At 44.0% G+C, this 21,532-nt stretch overlaps 1 protein-coding gene across 1 annotated transcript in view; it reads right to left on the bottom strand.

Moving 5' to 3' along the window:
- Positions 1-3,626: 3,626 nt before the first annotated feature.
- Positions 3,627-21,532, bottom strand: part of itpk1a (inositol-tetrakisphosphate 1-kinase a) — a 201,508-nt gene continuing 183,602 nt past the window's right edge. Inside the window, exon 11 of the mRNA XM_080202372.1 lies at positions 3,627-11,521. Coding sequence (XP_080058498.1) covers positions 11,205-11,521 — 317 coding nt within the window. The 3' untranslated portion in view covers positions 3,627-11,204. The remainder of the gene's footprint in view (positions 11,522-21,532) is intronic.

Raw genomic sequence — 21,532 nt, 5'->3', positions numbered from 1 at the left:
TCCGACTGTCCTTCCGCACTGTAGGATTCTAATGATGTTTTGGCCTTTGTCTCAAGGAGTTATAAATCAGGCAGGTAATGTGGTGTTGCATAAGATCCTGTAACAAATGCCACAAACATCCATACACAGCAGAATTTAATGCTGAGTGCTACGGGTTTGTATTAAGTGCTGCAGAGGCTGTGAAAGTGCCAGCACCTTTGTTATAATAAATCACTTACTAACATGTCATAAAAGCAAAACAGTGCAGATGCTGGAAATCTGACATAAAAGTTATAAACACGAGAAGACACTCAGGAGGTCAGGCAGCATCTTGCAGACAGAAAACAAAGTTAACATTTCAAATTATTGACCTTTTGTCATTGTTAAAGATTGAGGGGTCATTTTTGACTGCTCACTTGGGTGCTAAAGAGTGTCTGAGGTGGCCAAGCTGGGGGTCTTTGAGCTGAGACACCAGTTTGGTTTGCATTTACTGCATAACGCCATCTTGGTAAAGTCTGCTCGGGACAGCCACCTGGAGGATGATCAAGGAATTGATTTCCACATAAATTACCAAGGAGTGTTCATTAATGATATTATTTGGCATTTTGATGGATAACACTTGAGGAAATGCCCTCTCCTAACAGCGAACAACCAACTGACAATAAACAAATCCTTGTTGAGGATTTTGAGTTCTACTAAAGACATACTCACCTTCAGCTGTTCAACTTGCTGCTAGAGATTTGAAAAGGAAGATTTTCTAGGATTGTTTGTCAGGACTTCGTCAGTATTCTATGAAGATTTATTGCAGAAATTCTCATAAGTTTTGGCCTAAAAGGAGTAAGTGCGGTGTATATTTGCCTGATCAGATGCCTTGGAGAACTTGTCAGGAGATATGGACCTGAACACCTAGCAGGGAGCCCCCTTGGAAGACACAGTAACACCGCTGCCTCACACTGCCAGGGATCTGCGTTCAATTCAGGCCTTAGGTGACTGCCTGAGTGGAGTTTGCACTTTCTCCCCGTGCCTGTGTGGGTTCCCTCTAGGTGCTCCAGCTTCCACTCACACCCCAAAGATGTGTAGGATAGGTGGATTAGCCACCGTAAATACACAGGCTTATAGGGCAGAGGGGAGGGCATGAGTGAGATGCTGTTTTGGAAAGTCAGTGCAGACTGGATGGACTGAATGACCTCTTTCTATATTGTGGGGATTCTATAGTCTTCACAAAGAATGGGTAGAAGATGCGAGACCAGGTGGAGCAGATACTGCTGCAAGAGAAAGGCAGCAAGACATGGTAGCACACTTCCACCCATTTCCCCTTCCATTCCATTGCTCGCTGTGGAAGAGAATTCCAAAGATTAATGACTCTTCGATAAGAAATCCCTCCTCATCTTCGTCTTAAACAGGAAACCCTGCATTTTGAAACTGCATTCTACATTCCCCTCCAAGAGGAAACACACTCACAGCAACTACCCTGTCAACCCCCACCCCCTCAGAATCTCATGTGTTTCAGTGTGATCAGCTTCCCCTCTTTGGAACACCATAAGAGTATAGGCCCAATCTGCTCCACCTTTCCTCATAAGACAAACACCTCACCCCAGGAATCAGCCTTGTGAAGGATCACTGAACTGCTTCCAGTACAACTATACTCCTCCTTAAAAAAGGGGACCAGAACTATCCACAGTGCATGCAGTCTCACCAATATCCTGAACTGTAATCCAGTAACATGAATTCATGGCTCTGCTTAAGTAGTAAAAACTGCCAAAAATCTTAAAACGTGAAAATGAATACAACTTAAATAATTGTATTAAAAGTTAATTCAAGATTCTACGCTTACATTCAGTGAAACCCTTTAATCTTGGATTAAAATCTGAATTTCAAGAACAACTTGATACATTTCTAATTTATTACCCATTTTACTAAATGGATTCCTGGCACTCACGATGGAGTGAGGAAAACCAGTTAAGTGTTACCACAAGTGCTGTAATTAAGGGAAGGTGTTAGCCTCGTGGTATTATTGCTAGACTATTAATCCAGAAACTCGACGAATGTTCTGGAAACCTGGGTTCAAATCCTGCCAAGGCAGATGGTGGAATTTGAATTCAATGAAAAAACATCTGGAACTAACAAATTTACTGATGACCATGAAACCATTTTTTGATTGATGGAAAAACCCATCTGGTTCACTAATATCCTTTAGGGAAGGAAATCTGCTGTCCTTACCTGGTCTGGCCTACATGTGACTCCAGATCCACAGCAATAAATGCTAGCCAGCTAGCGATGCCTATGTCCCACAGATGAAAATATATATTCTAAACACTAGGAGTGAATAGCAGATTCTAGCACTTTTTATAGAACAAGACAGGCCATATATTTTTGACCAGCTCCACAAATTGCAGACTGAGTTAATAAACTATTTAATTTGGAAATGGACACGAATAGGAAAATGCTAGACAATGCTGGATATAAGGTCTTATTACTAACTCACACCCTCTTACATTACTTCACAATGGACATTTATATCTTGGGTGCTATTTGTTCTTTAGAATTTCATCCCAAGTTAATCTTGCCTTGCTGTTGGGCATTCTTTCTTTGCTTCTTCCTAGCCTCCTGAAATATTCTTTTCAGTCATCTCTTCATTGACCTTTTTTCCTCTCTCCCCTAAACCTTAACCATCTTTTTGCTTAATAGCCTGAGATTCACAATCTGTGATGAACTAATTTATTTATTTATTACACTGATATATACTCCCAGATCATCAATGGGCTTTTTTCCCTACTGGAACTTGTAATAATCAGACATTTCAAGGAGTGTAGGCTTCTAAAAGGGATCTGGATGAACAGTCTAAGGAACAGTATCCCCTCCCCCAGTTTGCAACTGGTGGCCATTCATTGGCCAGGATTTGGTCTCAGTAGGAAACCGCATGGCTATTGGAAAACTTGACATCTTCTGTGTGCCCTTTAATTGATTTAAATGGACAACGACCGCTTACAGATGAGGAGCCCTCACTTGGGAACCACTTTGGCACAGTGGTTAGCACTGCTACCTCACAGCGCCAGAAACCTGGGTTCAATTCCAGCCTCGGGTCAGTCTGTGTGGAGTTTGCAATTTCTCCCAGTGTCTGCGTGGGTTTCCTCCGGGTGCTCCATTTTCCTCCCACAGTCCAAAGGTGTATGGGTTAAGTCAATTGCCTGGCTAAATTGACCCTAGTGCAAGGGAGATTAGCAGGGTAAATATGTGGGATTATGGGAATAGGGTCTGGGGTGGATTTGTGGACAGTACAGACACGATGGACCAAATGGCCTCCTGCTGTAGAGATTCGATGATTCCAACCCACACACGCCCCTTCAAATCAACCTCTTGTACAACGGTCCAGAGGCAGGAAGATGCCAGTAAGCTAGCATGTTGTTCTCCGCTGGCAACTTTCCAGCCCGCTTGCCACTGGTCCCGCTTCCTCAGTCCAAATCCAGCTCAGCGTGCGCCTCTGCACAGCATCCCTGAGCTAATAAACTGGTCTCATTTTACCTTCAGCATCATCAACAAAATTGAATTGGAACCACAATGTAACTTCATCTACAAGAGAAACTAAAGCCTGCACTTTACACAAGGTGATTACAAGCAAAAATAATTAAAGTATTTAGAGTGGCAATTCTTCGGCATTTAATAGTGATGGGTTTCAAAACACAGATACAGACCGGTTCCTTTGGACAAGAAGACTGAACAAATTTCAATTCTGGGCATGAGCTTACCATGAAATGAAAAGGGGTATAGAGAGGGGAGGTGAGGGCGGGATACTTTGAATCATTAAGCAAAGAGGTTTTGGGATAAAGAGCAGAGCAAGCTGACGAGACAGGACAAGACAGGAGGTCACGCCCCAAAAGCAAAAACAGAAAGACCACTGGAGATGTTGCAATTCATATTTTTTTTACTATTTCGGTGAATGTATGATCATGCACACAGTGAGGAAAGGAGCACGGTTAGGTTCAAGGCACAAGTGAGGAAATTGGTGAAACCCAACTGATTGCACTGCAAAGTGAGGCAGATCTTCCGTTAATACAGATAACGCGACAATGATTTCCTTCGGTCAGTTTTTCTCAAGCTTTTCAATCACATCGTAACGAGCCATTTTTTAAAACAAAAGCCACTATTCGGGAACACGGTGAGTAACCAAGAACCTGCTATCCATTTGTTGAAGCAAAAAAGAGGTAGTGGATCTTGTCGACATGCATCAATTTCAATTACATATACAGTTCTACGGTTTACACCAAACACTGTTCAGCAGCAAGAAACCAAATACACAAGCTGAATAAAACATTAGGTTTTTTTTAAAGTGTTGATTATACATGAAACCGAAAAGCATTCACAATGACAAAAAAAATTTTACAGGTGTAATGTACAGGCAACTATTAATAAATCAATAGACAATAGTTTCTGGACATTGCATTCAACCTTCCTTTTGTGGGCCACAGCTCATTAGATGTACAGGTTACACTTTCAATGGAGACAATTTTTCAGCATGAAAGATGGCTGTGGTGAGTGGTAACAGCTGAATATTGCATCTACTCTACGCCTAATGACATACAGAGCACAGATTCTCTACTATCTTAAACTGACATCTCTGAACCTCGATCCAGATCGTGACATTTCCATTTTCCATACTTTCTTTCTCAAAGATGTACCAGTAGAGTTTTGGTAGCTTGACGTCGCATGTCGACTGTGTTAGACTGCCCCACGCATTTCCCATTGGACCCTTAGAAAATTTCACAGCTCTGCTGTTAGATCTGAACCCAGATCTAAATTGGAAGGACACAGTTTCGACCCATTTTCCTGTCCAACCTCCTACAACAGCAGAACTGCAAACTTTTTAAACTGCAAATGATTCATCACCACCCCAAAATATTGTACGGAACAATTTTGAACATTTTAAGACACTTAGGCATGACGTTACTGTTCAGTGAAAATTCTGTATAATACATGTTTCATTTTTGCTATAAATTTGGGGTAAAAATGGAAGGCATTGAAATGTACGGTTTGTAACCTTTAATGGTGTTATGGAACACTTAATTCTCGAAGTAACTTGTAAGACAAAAATACTGGAACAAAAGAGGTCATATTGTACTTGAGCTTATCACATGTATGTTGTCGATTTAAATAAATCCAGAAGGTTGTTGGAAGGAGAACCGTAACTTGTTCAGTCCCTCCGATGGGGAGGCTGAACTGCAACTGACAGTCTCAACCAACGTTCATTCTGCAGCTCTTACCGAGGGAGATGTGTCATTCCTGACATGCTATACCGAGAGCGAATTAGATGGTGTTTGTGGACGTGGTCCTTTATAGCTGAGGGTGAGGTGGGTGCTGGAAATGTCAAGCAGGGAATTTGAGAGGAGATGTAGCCAATCACTCAGTAACACAACTTGCCATTGCCATTAGCTAGTCCAGGAATTCCCATTAGCTGGCCCACCAAGTCATTGATTTTCTTACAGGCAGACTAAATTTAATTCGGCAATCCTTGCTTCTTCTCAAACGTCAAAATCGAAAAGAAATTGCAAATGGAGCAAGGGTTTGAAGAGCTGCAGTTTATGAAAGAAAGATATGAACATGTTCCCCATAGTTCCCTTAAAACAATACACCAATGGTCTTAAGGGCTCACCATGAATAATCCAATTCACCTTGTGTAATCAACTGATGCTATCACACTGCGGAAGGCTCTTCCTGTCCCTTAACGTGCAGCAAGTGTGACACAGCTCAGCAAAGGACACACCGAGTGACAGGGCATCCAACTGTTGGCCACATCAAAAATGATTTAATTCTAAACAGCTTCAACTACTACTGCAACAGTCTGAAATAAAAACCCTCAAGCAAGAAAGGCATGAACTTGCAACATTCATTTAGCCCTTTGCCCCGACCTGTCATCACATCCTAACGTGCCAACACATTGTTTGATGAGGACTTAATGAACGCTGAACACTTGCATCAGTTGATCAAAAATGTCCTGTTCGCGAACATGGGCAACGCCTGCCACTTGGTTCTGCGCTGGACGATTAGATTTTCTAAGTTATACATCAGCCAAGGTAAAATTTGAAAGCGCTTTACCTGAAACGTGAATTTCCCCATCCCCAAATACATATCACCTCTCAGCTGTTAGCTGAAAGCAGTTATAGAGATTCAATCCACAAATAGAGAGCAAGATGGTTACCGCAAGCTAATGGAGTTTCAAACTGTGGGCAATTATTACCTTGCCCTATTGGCACTTCCACAATGACGTGGCTTCCGGTCACTTTTATTGGGACTACAGGAGCAAACTCACAAATAAATCCTATTTTTCTATTAAAAGTGTGCAGATCCACATGAACTTCCAAGATTTGCAGTCACGGAAAGGCTCATTTCGAGTGACTCTAGCGATTATATGTGTACTTCAGTGGTTCAGTAAGCATGTATGACAGGGATCTTCAGCCAATTCAAGGCAGAAGAGTATTTATAAGGGTGCATGGTTAAAGACCCTACTCACATTCATTCTACCTACTCAATGGTTGTGAGCGTGAAGGCATTTTGAGTTATACAGACCAGGAGGGGTTCAGGTTAAATCCTTGCCGTATGCTGATGGAGGGGGTTTGTATGTAAGATGGGGGTAGGCGAGTACAGCTGGCTGTAGAGCTTTCCAGAAAGAAACGAGGGAAAAGCAGCTAGGATTCCCGTGGTCGAATGGCCCACATACTAAAAACAATCAGCACCACAATGAAAATATTTAAAAGAAAGCAAGGGACATCCTCCTCCTCTTTTTCTCAACCATTTGAACAAGGTTACTGCTTTCGATGGATATAATAAAAATCTCCATTTACCGCAATACTGCGACTGGCCACACTCAAATCAACTTCAATTCAATCTGACCGTCCTTGCTTCTTCTCCAACTTTCATGAAATAGAATATTGTAAATTGACATAGAGAACCCAGGTCACATTTGAAGCTTCAAAATGGGGTTTATTCAAACATCAAAATTCAGCATCATTAACATTGGGAAGCAGAGATGTAGGCTGGAATACTCTGGCTATTGCCACTGGCAGGATCTTCTGGTCCTATGGGTTTTCTAATGGCGTGGGGTGCAATCCCACTACAGGGAAGGCAGACAATCCCCCGTTCTCTACTGAAGCTCAAAAGAATAAGGGTAGGGTCGATCGTATTTCAATGCCTAACTCTTAAGGAAACAGATGGCTACCTACATTTTGTGGAGTTATTCTATAGTATTCTTTTAAAAAGGCCAAGAATCCAATTTGGATTTTTTTCTTTAAACAACAAAGAACAGTTTGTTCACCGTCATTATTTAAATTACCAAATATACAAGAATACAAGAGAAAACCTTCACCAATAAGGCAAAAGAGGGGTTCAGTTTTTCATTCTCTTCACTACTGTGTAACTGGGTAAGGTCACAAACAAGGGCTCTAGTCAAACTGAAAGAACAACCATGTTGACGGGGCAATTTCCCCTGCCCTCCCCCCTCAACTTAAATGCTCTCAATATCATGTCACGGTTAATGATTATACTGGAAGCACTTTATATAGAAAGCAAAACATACGGTTTACATAAAAGCACTTCAGTACTGGCTTTACACATCTGATTTTGCCTTGTTCACTTGTCTCCATGCAATGCACGTTTCCTTGTTCTGCGCAATGTACTTCCACACTGGTGTCATTTACATACTTACACACACAAGACTCTTGGGCCCGTCTCTTCCCCACTCTGTCTAATTTACCGTCCTCTGCTCTGCAGGCTGCTTCAGTGCACTAGCTACCAATCTTCTCAACATGTTCATAACCTCAGAAAAAATGTACATGTATACATCCAAACAATGCATCATTTACAAAATGAAACACACTAAAACTGATCTCAGGATTCACATTATAAACACATTTCCTCTTTTTGTCAACGGCGCTGAACTGAAAAAAACTTATTCAGGTGAAGGTGTACAACACAATCATCACACTAAAAGAACGCAAGTCAGGGCTGGATGGTACACAAAGGTCTGGTCCCTTGAAGCATGTTTAAGAAATAAGATAATTAAATGATTGGTTTGCAATGCAAAATGGTTGCAATACTTTAAATTGGTCTTCTGTTGGTCACTAAACCATTCTGAATGGCTTGTCAACACCCAGGACCAGGTTCTTCAAATGGTGCTGAATGGAGTAACTAGCAGGTGAAATCAGAGCTATCATCCACTTACGTTGAGACAGCTATGTTGCTCTTCATGCAAAAGATTAGCAAAGTAAACCTCAAATATTTTTGGTTTTACATAAGCAGCAATTGTTAAAAAAAAAGAATGGATAAACTAATATACAAAATATTTTGGTGAAACTGTGTAGACTGATAACTAGTGCCACAAAATATATATTTCATAAAATACATATTAAAGACTACACACTCCACTGGTCACCAAGAGTGCACAACGTGATCAAGTATGTTCTCATTTACAACATTACCAGAAAGCATTGTGTTACGCTGTTGTGACACTGCGTGGACGCACTGTATAATAATATTTGGTCCAATCTAAGAATTGCTGAGGTTCAGCTGAACGCAGGAATTTGCTGAACTAAAACAAAAGCATCCCTCGCTTGATGCGGAACACTAAAGATGCCAAGTTAACACACGGAAAGGTGCAACCTACCCCACAAAGACCGCTGGACTTGGGACCGAACCTAAAACAATTAAGTCTATTGGACACAAAATAAACAGGGAGTCTTGCAAGATCCCAGTTTCCCCATTGCAAGCATTTCTTCACAACTTAAACAATTCACTGAAATAGCACTAATTCATATTTCAGCAGTTAATTTGAGTCAAGCCACTATTCTGACATTAATCTGAACAGTTACCTGACAATACTGTGGATTGTCTGGTATTTTACAGAAGAGGACAGTTGAGGAAGGAGTTTTATTAACCAGTACTGGCCATTCAAAACAGAGGGTCAGAAACTCCATTTCTGACACATGCGCCATTCCCACCAGCTGTTGCCAGGCATCCACCGCCCCGCCAAAACAAAGTGCACTCATCGGGATAGGCCAAATAGCAGAATTGGCTCGGAAAGCTGATGACTGATGCCTCCGTGTGTGGAACCAAAGAAATTTGCACCAAGGAGGGAATGAAGGAAGAGAAACAATTCTTGTGAAGTGGATCCCAAGAGCTCCTCTCACAACATCACTGAAGGATGCTGCTTTATTTCTGAATTTCCTTCTTTAGAACAAGGTCTATGTAATGAGCAGCAAAGCTTTAAGACTGCAGGTACCATGGCAACACTTGCACCAATGGGCTACTGAAGCAAAATAATTTTTTGCGCCCTTTGGCAATATTGCTCATGCGGGTGAAAGTTGTGAATCGCAACTTAGATGATTAACTAAAAAAAAAACTCTCATTTAAACAAAAATGGCTAAATGCCCAATTACCTTTCAGTAGTTTATATTGAAGAATGAAGCAGTGCAATAAAGCTGAACCAATATATTAAGGCAATAAGAAAATTGCTCATTAATCTCACATTACTTCTCATGCAACGAGACAAGAGAGGAAACATCGATGTTATTAAGATGGCCATCTAAGAGCTAGTGCACTAAACTTAATTTGCTGTAAACATATTTAGGGCTGGTTTCCATAGCAAACGGTAGCCAAGAGGAACAAGTCACATTTACAACCACCCAAATGGCTCCAGGCATAACATTACCTTGAAGGATTGCAAGAAGGTTAGAGTGATAGAGGTGTAAATTGTTATGATAAACTCAACAAAGCTCTCCTAAGCTAGATCACATGAACTGGAGTGTCTATTACAGCAATAGCTGAGCCTAATAACGCTGCAACATTTTCCAACAGGCACACCAACTTAAAGTTTGACTTCAATCTTAATTACATTGTGATGCATGAAAATTGCTCACCCAGTGGGCTCCATTATTAATCATCCCTAATCATTTTGGATGGGAGTCAGAAAAATATGGAGTTTTGTTTTGTGCAGAAAAAGATCATTTAAGGAGCAATGATTGCATGAAATTATGAAATTAATAAAATGAAATAGACATTTTACCTTTGGCTTCTAAAGGGTAACTTCCCCCAAGCTTTCCTGCTATAACACACCAAGCACACAAATACCTTATCCCTTTCCCATCTCATTTTGCAATCATTTAAACTCAAAATTATGGGTGAACGGTACTGAAACTGGAAGTCTCTGTTTAAATACTGAAGCATTGTCTGCATGGGGAAAGAACACTGTGCTGACTATAGACGCTATCCACCTCAGTGCTTTGTCAAGCGTGAGCTTAGAAAAATGAGCAAATATATGTCACAAGTTCCTCAATGCTGCTTTTCTAAGGGAAATAAAGGATAAGTAATCACTCTCTGCAACACTAAGCTGTAAGCATCGCAGTATATGGATGATGTGTTATAGCTATTTGCACAATTTCATTCACTCAGTTGGTTTCCAAATGAAGAGACAATCATGTGTGGGAGTGCACCATTAGCAATGATTAAACTGAACAAAATAAGATGACTGAAGGATAATGCACCATCATGCCAGAGTCTGCCTTGTGCATTTTTTTTTTAACTGCCCTAATTCATATGCCTTTATCTGGACTCAATACTACTTTACCATACATCAATATCCCCTCAATCTTACCATTAGATTTTTATTTGAAATACAGAACTTCTATTCTCCGAGAACAACTCTTGCCAGGCAAAGCCTACAACGTGCCCTGTTCTAAGCATCAATCACCTTATTCAGACATGCAAAACATATCTTACTGGAGCCTAACTTGAGTGTCTTACAGTTTCTAAAAAGGAAGCCAGAGTTTTGAATAGAGATCAAACCATTTGGGGCCTGAATGCTGATTAAAGTGAAGTGTCAAGAGGGAAGAAAGATGGAATGCCCAAATACCCCAGATGAAAAGGAAGGATTCCTGATTAAATGAATTAGCCTCTTGTCATTGATTCCTGTTGAGAGCATTAGTAATAGCTCCTGTACGGTGAGAGCTCACCAAAAGCAACTTTTGCTATGTTAATGTTTTACAAGAATTGGATTGAGCTTATCAGAGGATCTGCAACCTGCTCCTCAATATCCCTTCGATTCTGCGCTCCAGTCTGTGTGCCAGTCTGTGAAATCATTCAGACAAGACATAAAATTATTCCGTTGATTTATGAAAGTGGTTCAGGCTGATCCCCAACAGAGACCAAGCCTTGGGTTTTTGGTCCAGTGTTCTCAGTGGTTATTGTGAAGACGCCTTCGTTGCCATGGGAGCAACACAGTTCTGAAAGTTGGGTGGCAAAGCAGCATTGCAACTTAGTCGCTGGTGCTGCAGCCGCTTGCTATTGCTTGGGTCGTCTTCTACGAGCCACGGATCTTTCGCTGCCATGGTCACAAAGCCGGAGGCAGCGGAACAGGCACGCTCTCCGCAGATGTTGGTGGCCTGCTCCGCTGCCTTACCGTTCCGGTTGAACTGAGCCGCTTCCGGATTTTGATCTTGTAGAACAACCTGAATGTGGTTTATTAGCTCAGTGAAGAACTCTGGAACACCTTCGTATCCTGCAACAAATACAAACCAGTTATTGGTTTAGCTATAAACGCATATTCTTTACATCAAGGTGAGAAATTGTTATCTCTTAAGAGGGTATACCCACACCTCATATCTTCCACAGAATCCAGAAGGAGACCATTTGGCCTGAGTCTGCACCAACAACAATCCCACCCAGGTCCCATCCCCGTAACCCTCATCTACCCTCCTAATGCTCCCTGACACTCAGGAGCAATTTAACATGAACAATCAACCTAACCTGCACATCTCTGGATTGTCCAGGGCAAACACTAAACAACGGACCGGACTCTCTGAACTCGCCCGCAGCTGGAATTCTGCAGTTTCGCTGCAACGGACAGAGATTTGACTGAGCGCCAAACACTCCATTCTCACTGGCAGCAGTGACGGGACATGAATGGCCAGAGAATTCAAGTCCACCTCTTTCTGGGAATCTTCCTGCTGACTTAACTCAGGAGCTGAGGAATGGCTTGGGCCTCTTCTTGTTCTGAGCTGTTGTTGGTCTAGGGATACTTCGCTATTTTAAAATCGGTACCAAGTCTCAGACAGTAGCGCAAAATGGGCAGTGCGGGATTAGCTGCCCATTCTACGCAGCATCTGCTATTTAATTCTATAAGCAGCAATTAAACAAAATATCAGGCACTGTGGGGTATGGGTCGCTGATCAGAAGTTCTCATTTTACACCATCATTCGAGACAAATTTCTAACCCTCTGGATTTGAAGGTGAGAACTCAGCAATTAAGCCTCAGGCATTGTTGCTTTCCAACTTTGTCATTGCTACTTTTGGAGTTGAACACAGGAATTATCCTGCAGGATTCTTCCCACAATTATCACTGGAAAACACCATTCATGGTAGGTGCTCCAGCTACGACACAGAGAGTTTTCCCCACTGATTTCCACATGACGAATTCCTAGTTTCAGTCAGCCCATCCTGAAGTTAGCCACAAAGGTATTTTTCACAGATGAAATTGGAAGGTCAAGGTATTTCGATGGGACAGCATGGTGGCACAGTGATTAGCACTGCTACCTCACAGTGCCAGGGATCTGGCTTCAATTCCCATCTTGGGTGAGTAGCTGTTGGCATGTTCTCCCCATGTCTGCCAGGGTTTCCTCCAAGTGCTCCAGTTTCCTCCCACAGTCCAAAGATGTGTGGCTTAGGTTGAGTGGCCATGCTCAATTGACCCTTAATGTCAGGAGGGGTAGCTGGGGTAAATATGTAGGGTTACAGGTTTAAGGTCTGGGTGGGATTGTTGTTGGTGCAGACTCGATGAGCCGAAAGGCCTCTTTCTGTACTGTAGGGATGCTATGATACACAAAGCTCCATCCCATCATTCTTGTGTTGTGGAGAGATTGATAAATTGAACCACCATCAGAACTTTTAGAAATGATGGAATGCTCTGTAGGGGAATTGAATCTCCTAGCCTGTTCCTCTCGGGGTTGTGGGGGTGGTGTTGGGCAGGGGGGAGAATAAAATGCCATTATTAAGAAAGTCTGCCCTCTTAACACAAATGGCAGCAAACTGGAAATTGGCACCTGACAAATGCAAAACACTCTGGTCCACTGCCAGTGTGCCTTTGATTTCAACCTACCAAAAATACTCTTTTTGTGCTCAGAGTATTTCCAGCTGAATCCAGGCTTTAATCACATTAAATACAGATTTCAAGCTCTTGCTTAAATTAGATTTTGTAAGTAGACAAATTAGAATCACACTGCCTCTGGGGCACTTGCCCCTAATTCTACCCACGTTAGCCTTTTCAATTTGCAAGCTTTAGCAAGCCATACGTAAGCACGAAAGATTAAAGTTTACATGTTATCAGCTCAATACCTGCAGTGATGCAATACTATTGAACTGAGAGAACATACTGATGATTTCTCCTTGCTGTGGGGCTTGGTATCACTCACATTGAATGTAATTTTAATGACATTCAACTTCAAGGAATCGCTGCCTGGCTTCCCATCAGTTACCCACTGTTACTTACACTTGCTGTAATGCACGTGCCGGCTCCCCACTGCCGCACTTTAAAAAAAACAAGGGTCCCACGCTCAGTCATGCTCCTTTAACCCTTTTAATTTTACTGGGAAAAATAATGGGAGAAGTAGACTGCACCATAGTCAATGGATGACTGTCTCTGATTTCGCATTGGTGATTCACAAGGCAGATACGCATATAAAACCGCAAAGGCCTCCAGTCCTGTTAGCCTTTCGATAACAGTGTAAACCTCAACACCTGCAAATTAATGCAGATGAGCAGGTGTAAACTTTGCAGATTTGGTTGGATAGACGGAGGACCCTTTTGCAAAGACAAGGTAGACTTTTGGATACAGTCCCGGGACATCTTTGGCAGAGGTAAGGTGCCCGTTGGGATTGTTGAAAGGTAGATATGTTTGTGCGGTGAGGTGCATAAGCTCATTGGAATTGTCTAAAGAAAGTGGCAAGCAACTTAAAACATCTGCCCTTTAAATATTTGGGAAAAAAAACTATTTCTGTAGTTCTTTAAGAAAAATCAGCGCTTGCTTTTTCACTCTATGTTTAAAAAAACCTGAGGGATTACTGGATTTGCAACATTATGTTCCATTATCACAGAGGGGTGCGTCACATTTCACAATTTGCTTAACAGCTCCAAATAGTTACACAAAGTGGGACTATGAATTCCAATGCATTCTTTATAAGGGATTTTAGGGAGTTAAATGTATTGAATGTGTTTTTAAACAATGACATTATTCCTCTTAAATAATGAATTATTCAATAGACATTTAATTACTGCACTCAGCATGGGTCCTACAGTGGATCCTGGTGAATTGGTATTGTAGATGTATGGGCAAAAGGTGGTGGATAGAGGGGTTTAGGTTAGTATGGGGGGTATGAGAGGCCATGGGGGAATGGGGGAGATGGAAGGTGGGATAGGTTGGCATAGATAGCGCATGGGGAGTGTGTGGAGGGTTGGGGGTGTGAATGGGGGGGGGGGGGGGGGGGGGAGTCAGGGTGTGATGGCTTACAGTCTGTTTCATGCTCTATTTCTTAAAAAAAATCTGTAGTGCCACTGCACTGAGACAGGCTTTCCACCCAGCCTGCCTCTGCACTCATTCTGGGGTCATCACAACTTCCATTACATCTGGTCTCAGCATGGCATGTGACATAGTGGCACTGCTGCTTCATAGCGCCAGGGACCTGGGATTAATTCCTGGCTTGGATCACTGTCTGTGTGGAGTCTGCACATTCTCCCAGTGTCTGCATGGGTTTCCTCCGGGTGCTCCGGTTTCCTCCCACAGTCCGAAAGATGTGCTGGTTAGGTGTATTGGCCATGCTAAATTCTCCCTCAGTGTACCCAAACAGGCGCCAGAGTGGGGTGGCTTGGGGATTTTCACAGCAACTTCACTGCAGTGTTAATGTACGCCTACCTGTGACACCAATGAATACGTTTTAAAACTTACACCTGTACCTTTTAACATAAGAACATAAGAAATAGGAGCAGGAGTAGGCCATCCAGCCCTTCGAGCCTGCCCCGCCATTCAATAAGATCATGGCTGATCTGTCGCTGCTCAGTTCCACTTTCCCGCCCTCTCCCCATAACCCTTAATCCCCTCTCCTATCAAAAACACTTCAGCCCAGGTTAGGTTTGCGAAGCCGGGAATTGTCCCGACTCTGGGCTCTTGGCCCAGGGAATGAAACACCAGCCCTTAGAATCACTGCTTATTGCATTCACCATGCCAGCTGTTAGTCTTCACCAGGATTTGTAAGCATGGGGCCAGATTTATACCGTTGCCTTTGACAAACTGCCTTTTATGCTTGATGGAACTCTTTCCAGCATCCCATCAGGCAGGATATCCCAAATCCTAACCACTCATTGCAGAAAGAAGTATTTCCTCATGTTAACATAAGAAATAGGAAATAGGAGCAGGAGTAGGCCATCTGGCCCTTCGAGCCTGCCCCGCCATTCAATAAGATCATGGCTGATCTGTCGTGGCTCAGTTCCACTTTCCGGCCCTCTCCCCATAACCCTTAATCCCCTCTCTTATCAAAAACCCATCAACCCGCTTCTTGAAAATATTTAGCGAGGCAGCCTCCACCACTTCAACGGGTAGAGAATTCCAGAGATTCACCACCCTTTGAGTGAAGAAGTTCCTCCTCAACTCCGTTCTAAAACGCCCCCCCCTTATCTTGAGGCTGTGCCCCCTAGTCCTACTGTCTTTTTTCAGTGGGAAGAGTCTCTCCACCTCTATCCTATCCATCCCATTCATCATCTTATACGTCTCAATGAGATCTCCCCTCATTCTTCTAAACTCCAACGAGTACAAGCCTAGTTTATTCAGCCTCTCCTCATAGTTCAACCCCCTCAACTCCGGTATCAGCCTAGTAAACCTCCTCTGCATGCCCTCCAAGGCCAAAATATCTTTGCGCAGGTGCGGCGCCCAAAACTGCACACAGTACTCCAGCTGCGGCCTCACCAATGCCGTATACAGCTGCAGCAAGACCTCCCTACTTTTATATTCAATCCCCCTCGCTATGAAGGCCAGCATCCCATTCGCCTTCCTGACCACCTGCTGCACCTGCAAGCTGGGTTTTTGCGACTCATGCACAAGGACCCCGAGGTCCCTCTGCACCGTCGCCTGCTGCAGTTTTTCGCCCCGTAAGTAATAGTCCTTCCTACCATTCTTCCTACCAAAGTGGACCACCTCACACTTGCCAACATTAAATTCCATTTGCCATTTCCTGGCCCATTCGCCCAGCCTATCTAGATCCTTCTGCAGACTCTCCACACCCTCCGCACAATTCGCCGTTCCCCCAATCTTGGTGTCATCCGCAAATTTCGACACCCTGCACTCGGTTCCCTCCTCCGGATCATCTATATATGTTGCCTCTGGTTGTTTTGACAATCGCGTTTGTTTTGCTGCTGGGTGAAGTGCCACCTGCGATGGGCGTTATAGGGAGCAAATGAAAAAATAACAGAGGGAGTACTTGACACAGGGTTGTATAATACTCCCTAAGGCAGTCTCGCCCAGCGTGCAGCCAGATAGCTGAATGCGACTCTCAAAAACCCTCTTTGCAGCCCCTTGGAGCCAGTTTACAAACCGCCAGCCAAACAGGTACGTTTGAATGGAAGAACCTGCGTGGAGCTCCTCCTCCAATCACAGGCTGTTTCTTTGCCATGTTAGCTGCAGATAGCGAACCTATCAGCAATAAATGAGAGAGAGAAAAAAATCTGTGATTGGAGGAGCAGTTTGGGGCTCAGGGAGAAAGGGGGGCCCGTGCCAAGGGGGGCGCCCTGGGGCAGCAGAGGGGCCAGAGAATCAGCCCCCAACCTCCCCCTCACACCCCCCTCACATTCCCCAAGCCCCCCTCATACCTCCTAACCCTCCCACATCTCCAATGCCCCCCTCACATTTCTCAATGCCCCCCCTCGTACCCCCCCCCCCAACGTTCCATTCACACCCCTCCAATTAGGAAGTCACTGGCTCCTGGAGTAGAGAGTGGGTAGATAGCCAGGTTTATGGACACAAACTCTCACTATCAGGATTCTCACTGATCCTCACATACTATCATGCATCTCCAAGAGGGCGAGGATGACTGGTGAGGACAGAGCCTGGAACGAGTCAGAAACACCAACTCTCCCTTTTACACCACAATGCTCATCTTTATTTATTACTCATTGAGGTATTTTGCTCAGCTACTTGCTTCTTTTCATACTTGATTGATGTTTATTGCTGTGCCAAAAGGGGGGGGGGGATTCTCCCATCCCGCGGTGGGCCAGAAAACCCGAGCGGAGATCGTTTAGTGGCGCCATCAGCTCCATGCCAGAAATTGGCGTGGAACTGCATAATTTATTTAAATGCATCCCCCCACCAGGAGGGTTTCACTCCAACGGAGTTTACAATGGGTCCCCACTTGCAAGGAGCGGGTGGCCCAACCCCACTGTAGTGAAGGGGAGGCAATCGATGCTCCCCAGAGAGAGTCGGGGGTAAAGGGGTGCCCACTGGGCATTGCCACCTTGACTGTGCCAGCCTGGCCCCCTGGCTCTGTCCAAGGGGCAAAGTGGCAATGCCCATGAGACACCTTTGCACTGCCCACCAATCATTGGGACCTAAAGAGGGCGCAATTGGTGGGGTGGGGGGTCCCGCTGCCACTCTGCCAGGAGGGGGGAGGCCAGGAATTGGGATGGGGGTGGGTGGGAAAAAAAATTGGGAGATGGAGGCAGACCAGCGGCAGGGTTCGAGATTGGCCTGTACAGGTTCGCAGAGCCAGCGATTGAGTAATGGGGCGGGTCGGAGGGGCAGTGATGGTGGGTTGCAGTGTTGGCCAGCAGTCGAGTTGGCCAGTGATTGGGAGGCGCGCAGTGTGGGGCTACTGCGCATGCACCGATCTCACCACTGACAGATCAGCGTGTGCACAGTGGTTCGCCACATGGGAGGTGAGAAGAGGAAATGAGGAGGCCTGGATAATTCAGTCCCTGGCCCGCTAATGCTATTCAAATTAGATTGAAATTACATTGTGAATATATTAGGCAGCTCCGCGTCGAATTCTGGCTTGGAGCTGATGGTCCCGGAAATCTGGTGCTGGGAGACACGCGGAGGCCGTGACACCCTGTATAGAGCCCATGGAACAGCCTCCGCTAGAGTCTCCCGTTTCGCTGCATTAAAAATTTGCTCATTGGTCCCTTGAATGAGAAAAAATTTAGAACGTCCCCACAGGTGAAAAGCTTGGATGAAGGTCCTGTCCCTGGGAGGACAGGTCAAGTTGGTCTTCAAAAGGGTGGATATAAAATACACAGATATAAAAGAACAGGAGGTGATAATCATAGAAGAAGCCCATAAATAGACTCATACCCTGTACTAATGTCACATTTCCGATGGATTTCTGTGATATCCAAACATTTTCAGGATGCAAAATAACATCGTCCTCTGAAGGTCAAAGATAGGAATTCTCCAATCTCACCTTGGGATTCTCCAGTCCCGCTGCAATGAATGAAAATTTGGCTGGGCGCCAAATTCTTCGTTCTCACCGACAGCGGTTGCAGGGCGTGAGGGACCAGGGAATTCCAACGCAAGCCCTCAAACCGTCCTAGCTAATTCTGACAATAAGATTTTGTTTTCCCTGGAACTAACTGGAAATGAAGAATCTTTAACAGCAAGAATTATAGAATCGTAGAACTCTACATTGCAGAAGGAGGTTATTCGGCCCATCGAGTTTGCACTGACCACTATCCCACCCAGGCCCTATCCCCAGAGCCCCATATATTTACCCTAGCTTATCCCCCTGACAATACGGAGCAATTTAGCATGGCCAATCAACCAAACCCGCATATCTTTGGACTGTGGGAGGAAACCAGAGCACACAGAGAAAAACCCATACAGACATGAAGAGAACGTGCAGACTTCACACAGACAGTGACCCAAGCTGGGAATCGAACCTGGGTCCCTGGCACTGTGAGGCAACAATGCTAACCACTGTACCACCGTGTCGCCCGTGATCCACTGTAATAAGGCCACTGCTGTGTTGAACATCAAAGTCTCTGATGCACAGCTGAGGAGTGAACGTTTGTCATTTCAATGGAAAAATTTGGGAGCTAAGCAACAGATCAAAGATATTGCCATAAGAGAACATCTTCTATTGAGAGGCAGTAACAGCTACTGCAGTTACAGACAACGTTTGCAGAAAAGGCTAGGAGTGAGTTGTACGATTATGGAGGGAAATTAAATAGATTATGCTCAGTAAAATCTGGCTCTGAAAGGTGATGGGAACGGAACTACTCCAGTCGAGGCCTGGAATTCAGAACTCCCACTGGAACAGAACGGTCACAAGAAGTCAGGGTTGCCTGAAGGCAAATGTCTCTCCCTAACGGGCAGCAAAGCTCATTAAACAGGACTCACAGCCTTCCAGCTCTCGCTGCCTGCAACCGCACATCTTCAGAAACAGGAGGCTGTCACTCTGACAGGAGCCGTACAGCAATCCGAGAACAAACTCTCAGTTTTCAAATGCATCATGCAAAAGCCAAAGCACACTCCAGAGTATTACTCCAGCTGGTACACAACTACAACTCATTCACAACAGGAATCACTGCACTGCCCCAGAGTCTTTAGTTCCTCAGTTTCCCAGGCTTTAGATAATGTTTCTGTAGTTAAAGCTACAGACATCACATTAGCTTCCCTTCCACTGTGGATGTGTGCTGATTGTCGAGGTTTTTGTTTCAAAATTTATTTATGAGTAACAAGCGGGCTTACATTAACATTGCAACGAAGTTACTGTGAAAATCCCCTAGTCGCCACACTACGGCGCCTGTTCGGGTACACTGAGGGGTAATTTAGCATGGTCAATGCCCCTAACCAACACGTCTTTTGGACTGTGGGAGGAAGTTACTTTCAGAAAGTATTTGACAAAGTCTCACATAAAAAATTATTGTGCAAGATTAAAGTGCATGGGATTGGGGGAAGTGTATGGAGATGGATAGAAAACTGGTTTACAGAAAGAAAACAGAGTAGGAATTAATGGGTGCTTTTCAAATTGGCAGGCAGTAACTAGTGGGGTGCCACAGAGATCGGTGCTGAGACCCCAGCTATTCATAATATTTATATAGTGATTTGGATGAGGAAACAAAACATAACATCTCAAAGTTTGCAGATGATACCAAGTTGGGTGGGAGGGTGAACTGTGATGCAGAGATCCTTCAGAATAATCTGGACAGGTTGGGTGAGTGGCAAATCAATGGTAGATGCAGCATAATTTGAATAAATGTGTGCTTATTCACTTTGGAAGCAAAAAACAAGGCGGCAGATTACTACCTGAATGGCTGTATATTGGGCGAGGGGAGTGTGCAGCGGGACCTGGGTGTCCTTGTGCACCAGTCACTGAAGGTAAGCATGCAGATGCAGCAGGTGGTAAAGAAGGCAAATGTCATGTTGGCCTTCATTGCGAGAGATTTTGAGTACAGGAGCAGGGATGTGTTGTTGCAATTATACAGGGCCTTGGTGAGGCCACGCCTAGAATACTGTGTGCAGTTTTGGTCTCCTTTTCTGAGGAAGAACGTTCTTGCTCTTGAGGGAGTGCAGTGAAGGTTTACCAGGCTGATTCTGGGGATGGTGGGACTGGTGTATGAGGAGACATTGACTAGTCAGGATTATTTTCAACAAATGAGGAGGATTCTCGTAGAGACTTATAAAATTCTAACAGGACTAGACAGGACAGATGCAGGGAGGATGTTCCCGATGGTGGGGGAATCCAGAACCAGAGGTCACACTCTGAGGATTCAGAGTAGACCATTTAGGACAGAGGTGAGGAGACATTTCTTCACCCAAAGAATGGTGAGCCTGTGGAATTCATGAGCAGTTGATAAAACATTGAATGTATTCAATAGGTGGCTGGATACAGCAATTGGGATGAATGGGATCAAAGGTTATGGGGAGAAAGCAGGATTAGGCTATCAAGTTGGATGATCAGCCATGATCGTAATGAATGACGGAGCAGGTTCAAAGGGCCAAATGGCCCCCAAAAGCCATCTTCTGTGTTTCTATGAAACTGGAGCACCTGGGGGAAACCCACGCAGACACGGGGAGAACATGCAGACTCCGCACAGACAGTAAGCCAAGCCGGGAATCAAACTTGGGTCCCTGGCACTGAGAAAATAACCACTGTGCACATCATGCCCGATGGATTATAGAACTGTGCTTCCCTGCACCCAAATTTACATGGGCATTGTATTTAACCTCGCAATTTTAATTGTCTTATAAAAGGAAATTTTGTATTCTTGCCACTTTATCTCTTTTTATCAATAATGGATTATCAAACACCAAGTGCATTCATTAGAATTAATTCACTGAAATGTTCTGCTCAGCTAGGGCTTTGAAGTCTCATATAAAATCCAACTGAATACAAAATTGACTAGATTAACAAAGACAAGGGCAGCTTTCATTAATGCAGCACCTTCTGTGTACAATTGTCCCAAAGTGTTTTACAGATAGGCTGATAGAAAACCGACGTTAAACAAGAGACGGGAAATTTAGAAGTGACAAAAA

Source organism: Carcharhinus amblyrhynchos, chromosome 14 (assembly GCF_965287045.1).
Source record: "Carcharhinus amblyrhynchos chromosome 14, sCarAmb.v2.hapA, whole genome shotgun sequence".
In the NCBI taxonomy this organism is placed as follows: Eukaryota; Metazoa; Chordata; class Chondrichthyes; order Carcharhiniformes; family Carcharhinidae; genus Carcharhinus; species Carcharhinus amblyrhynchos.
This window is presented reverse-complemented; position numbering and strand designations above follow the sequence as displayed.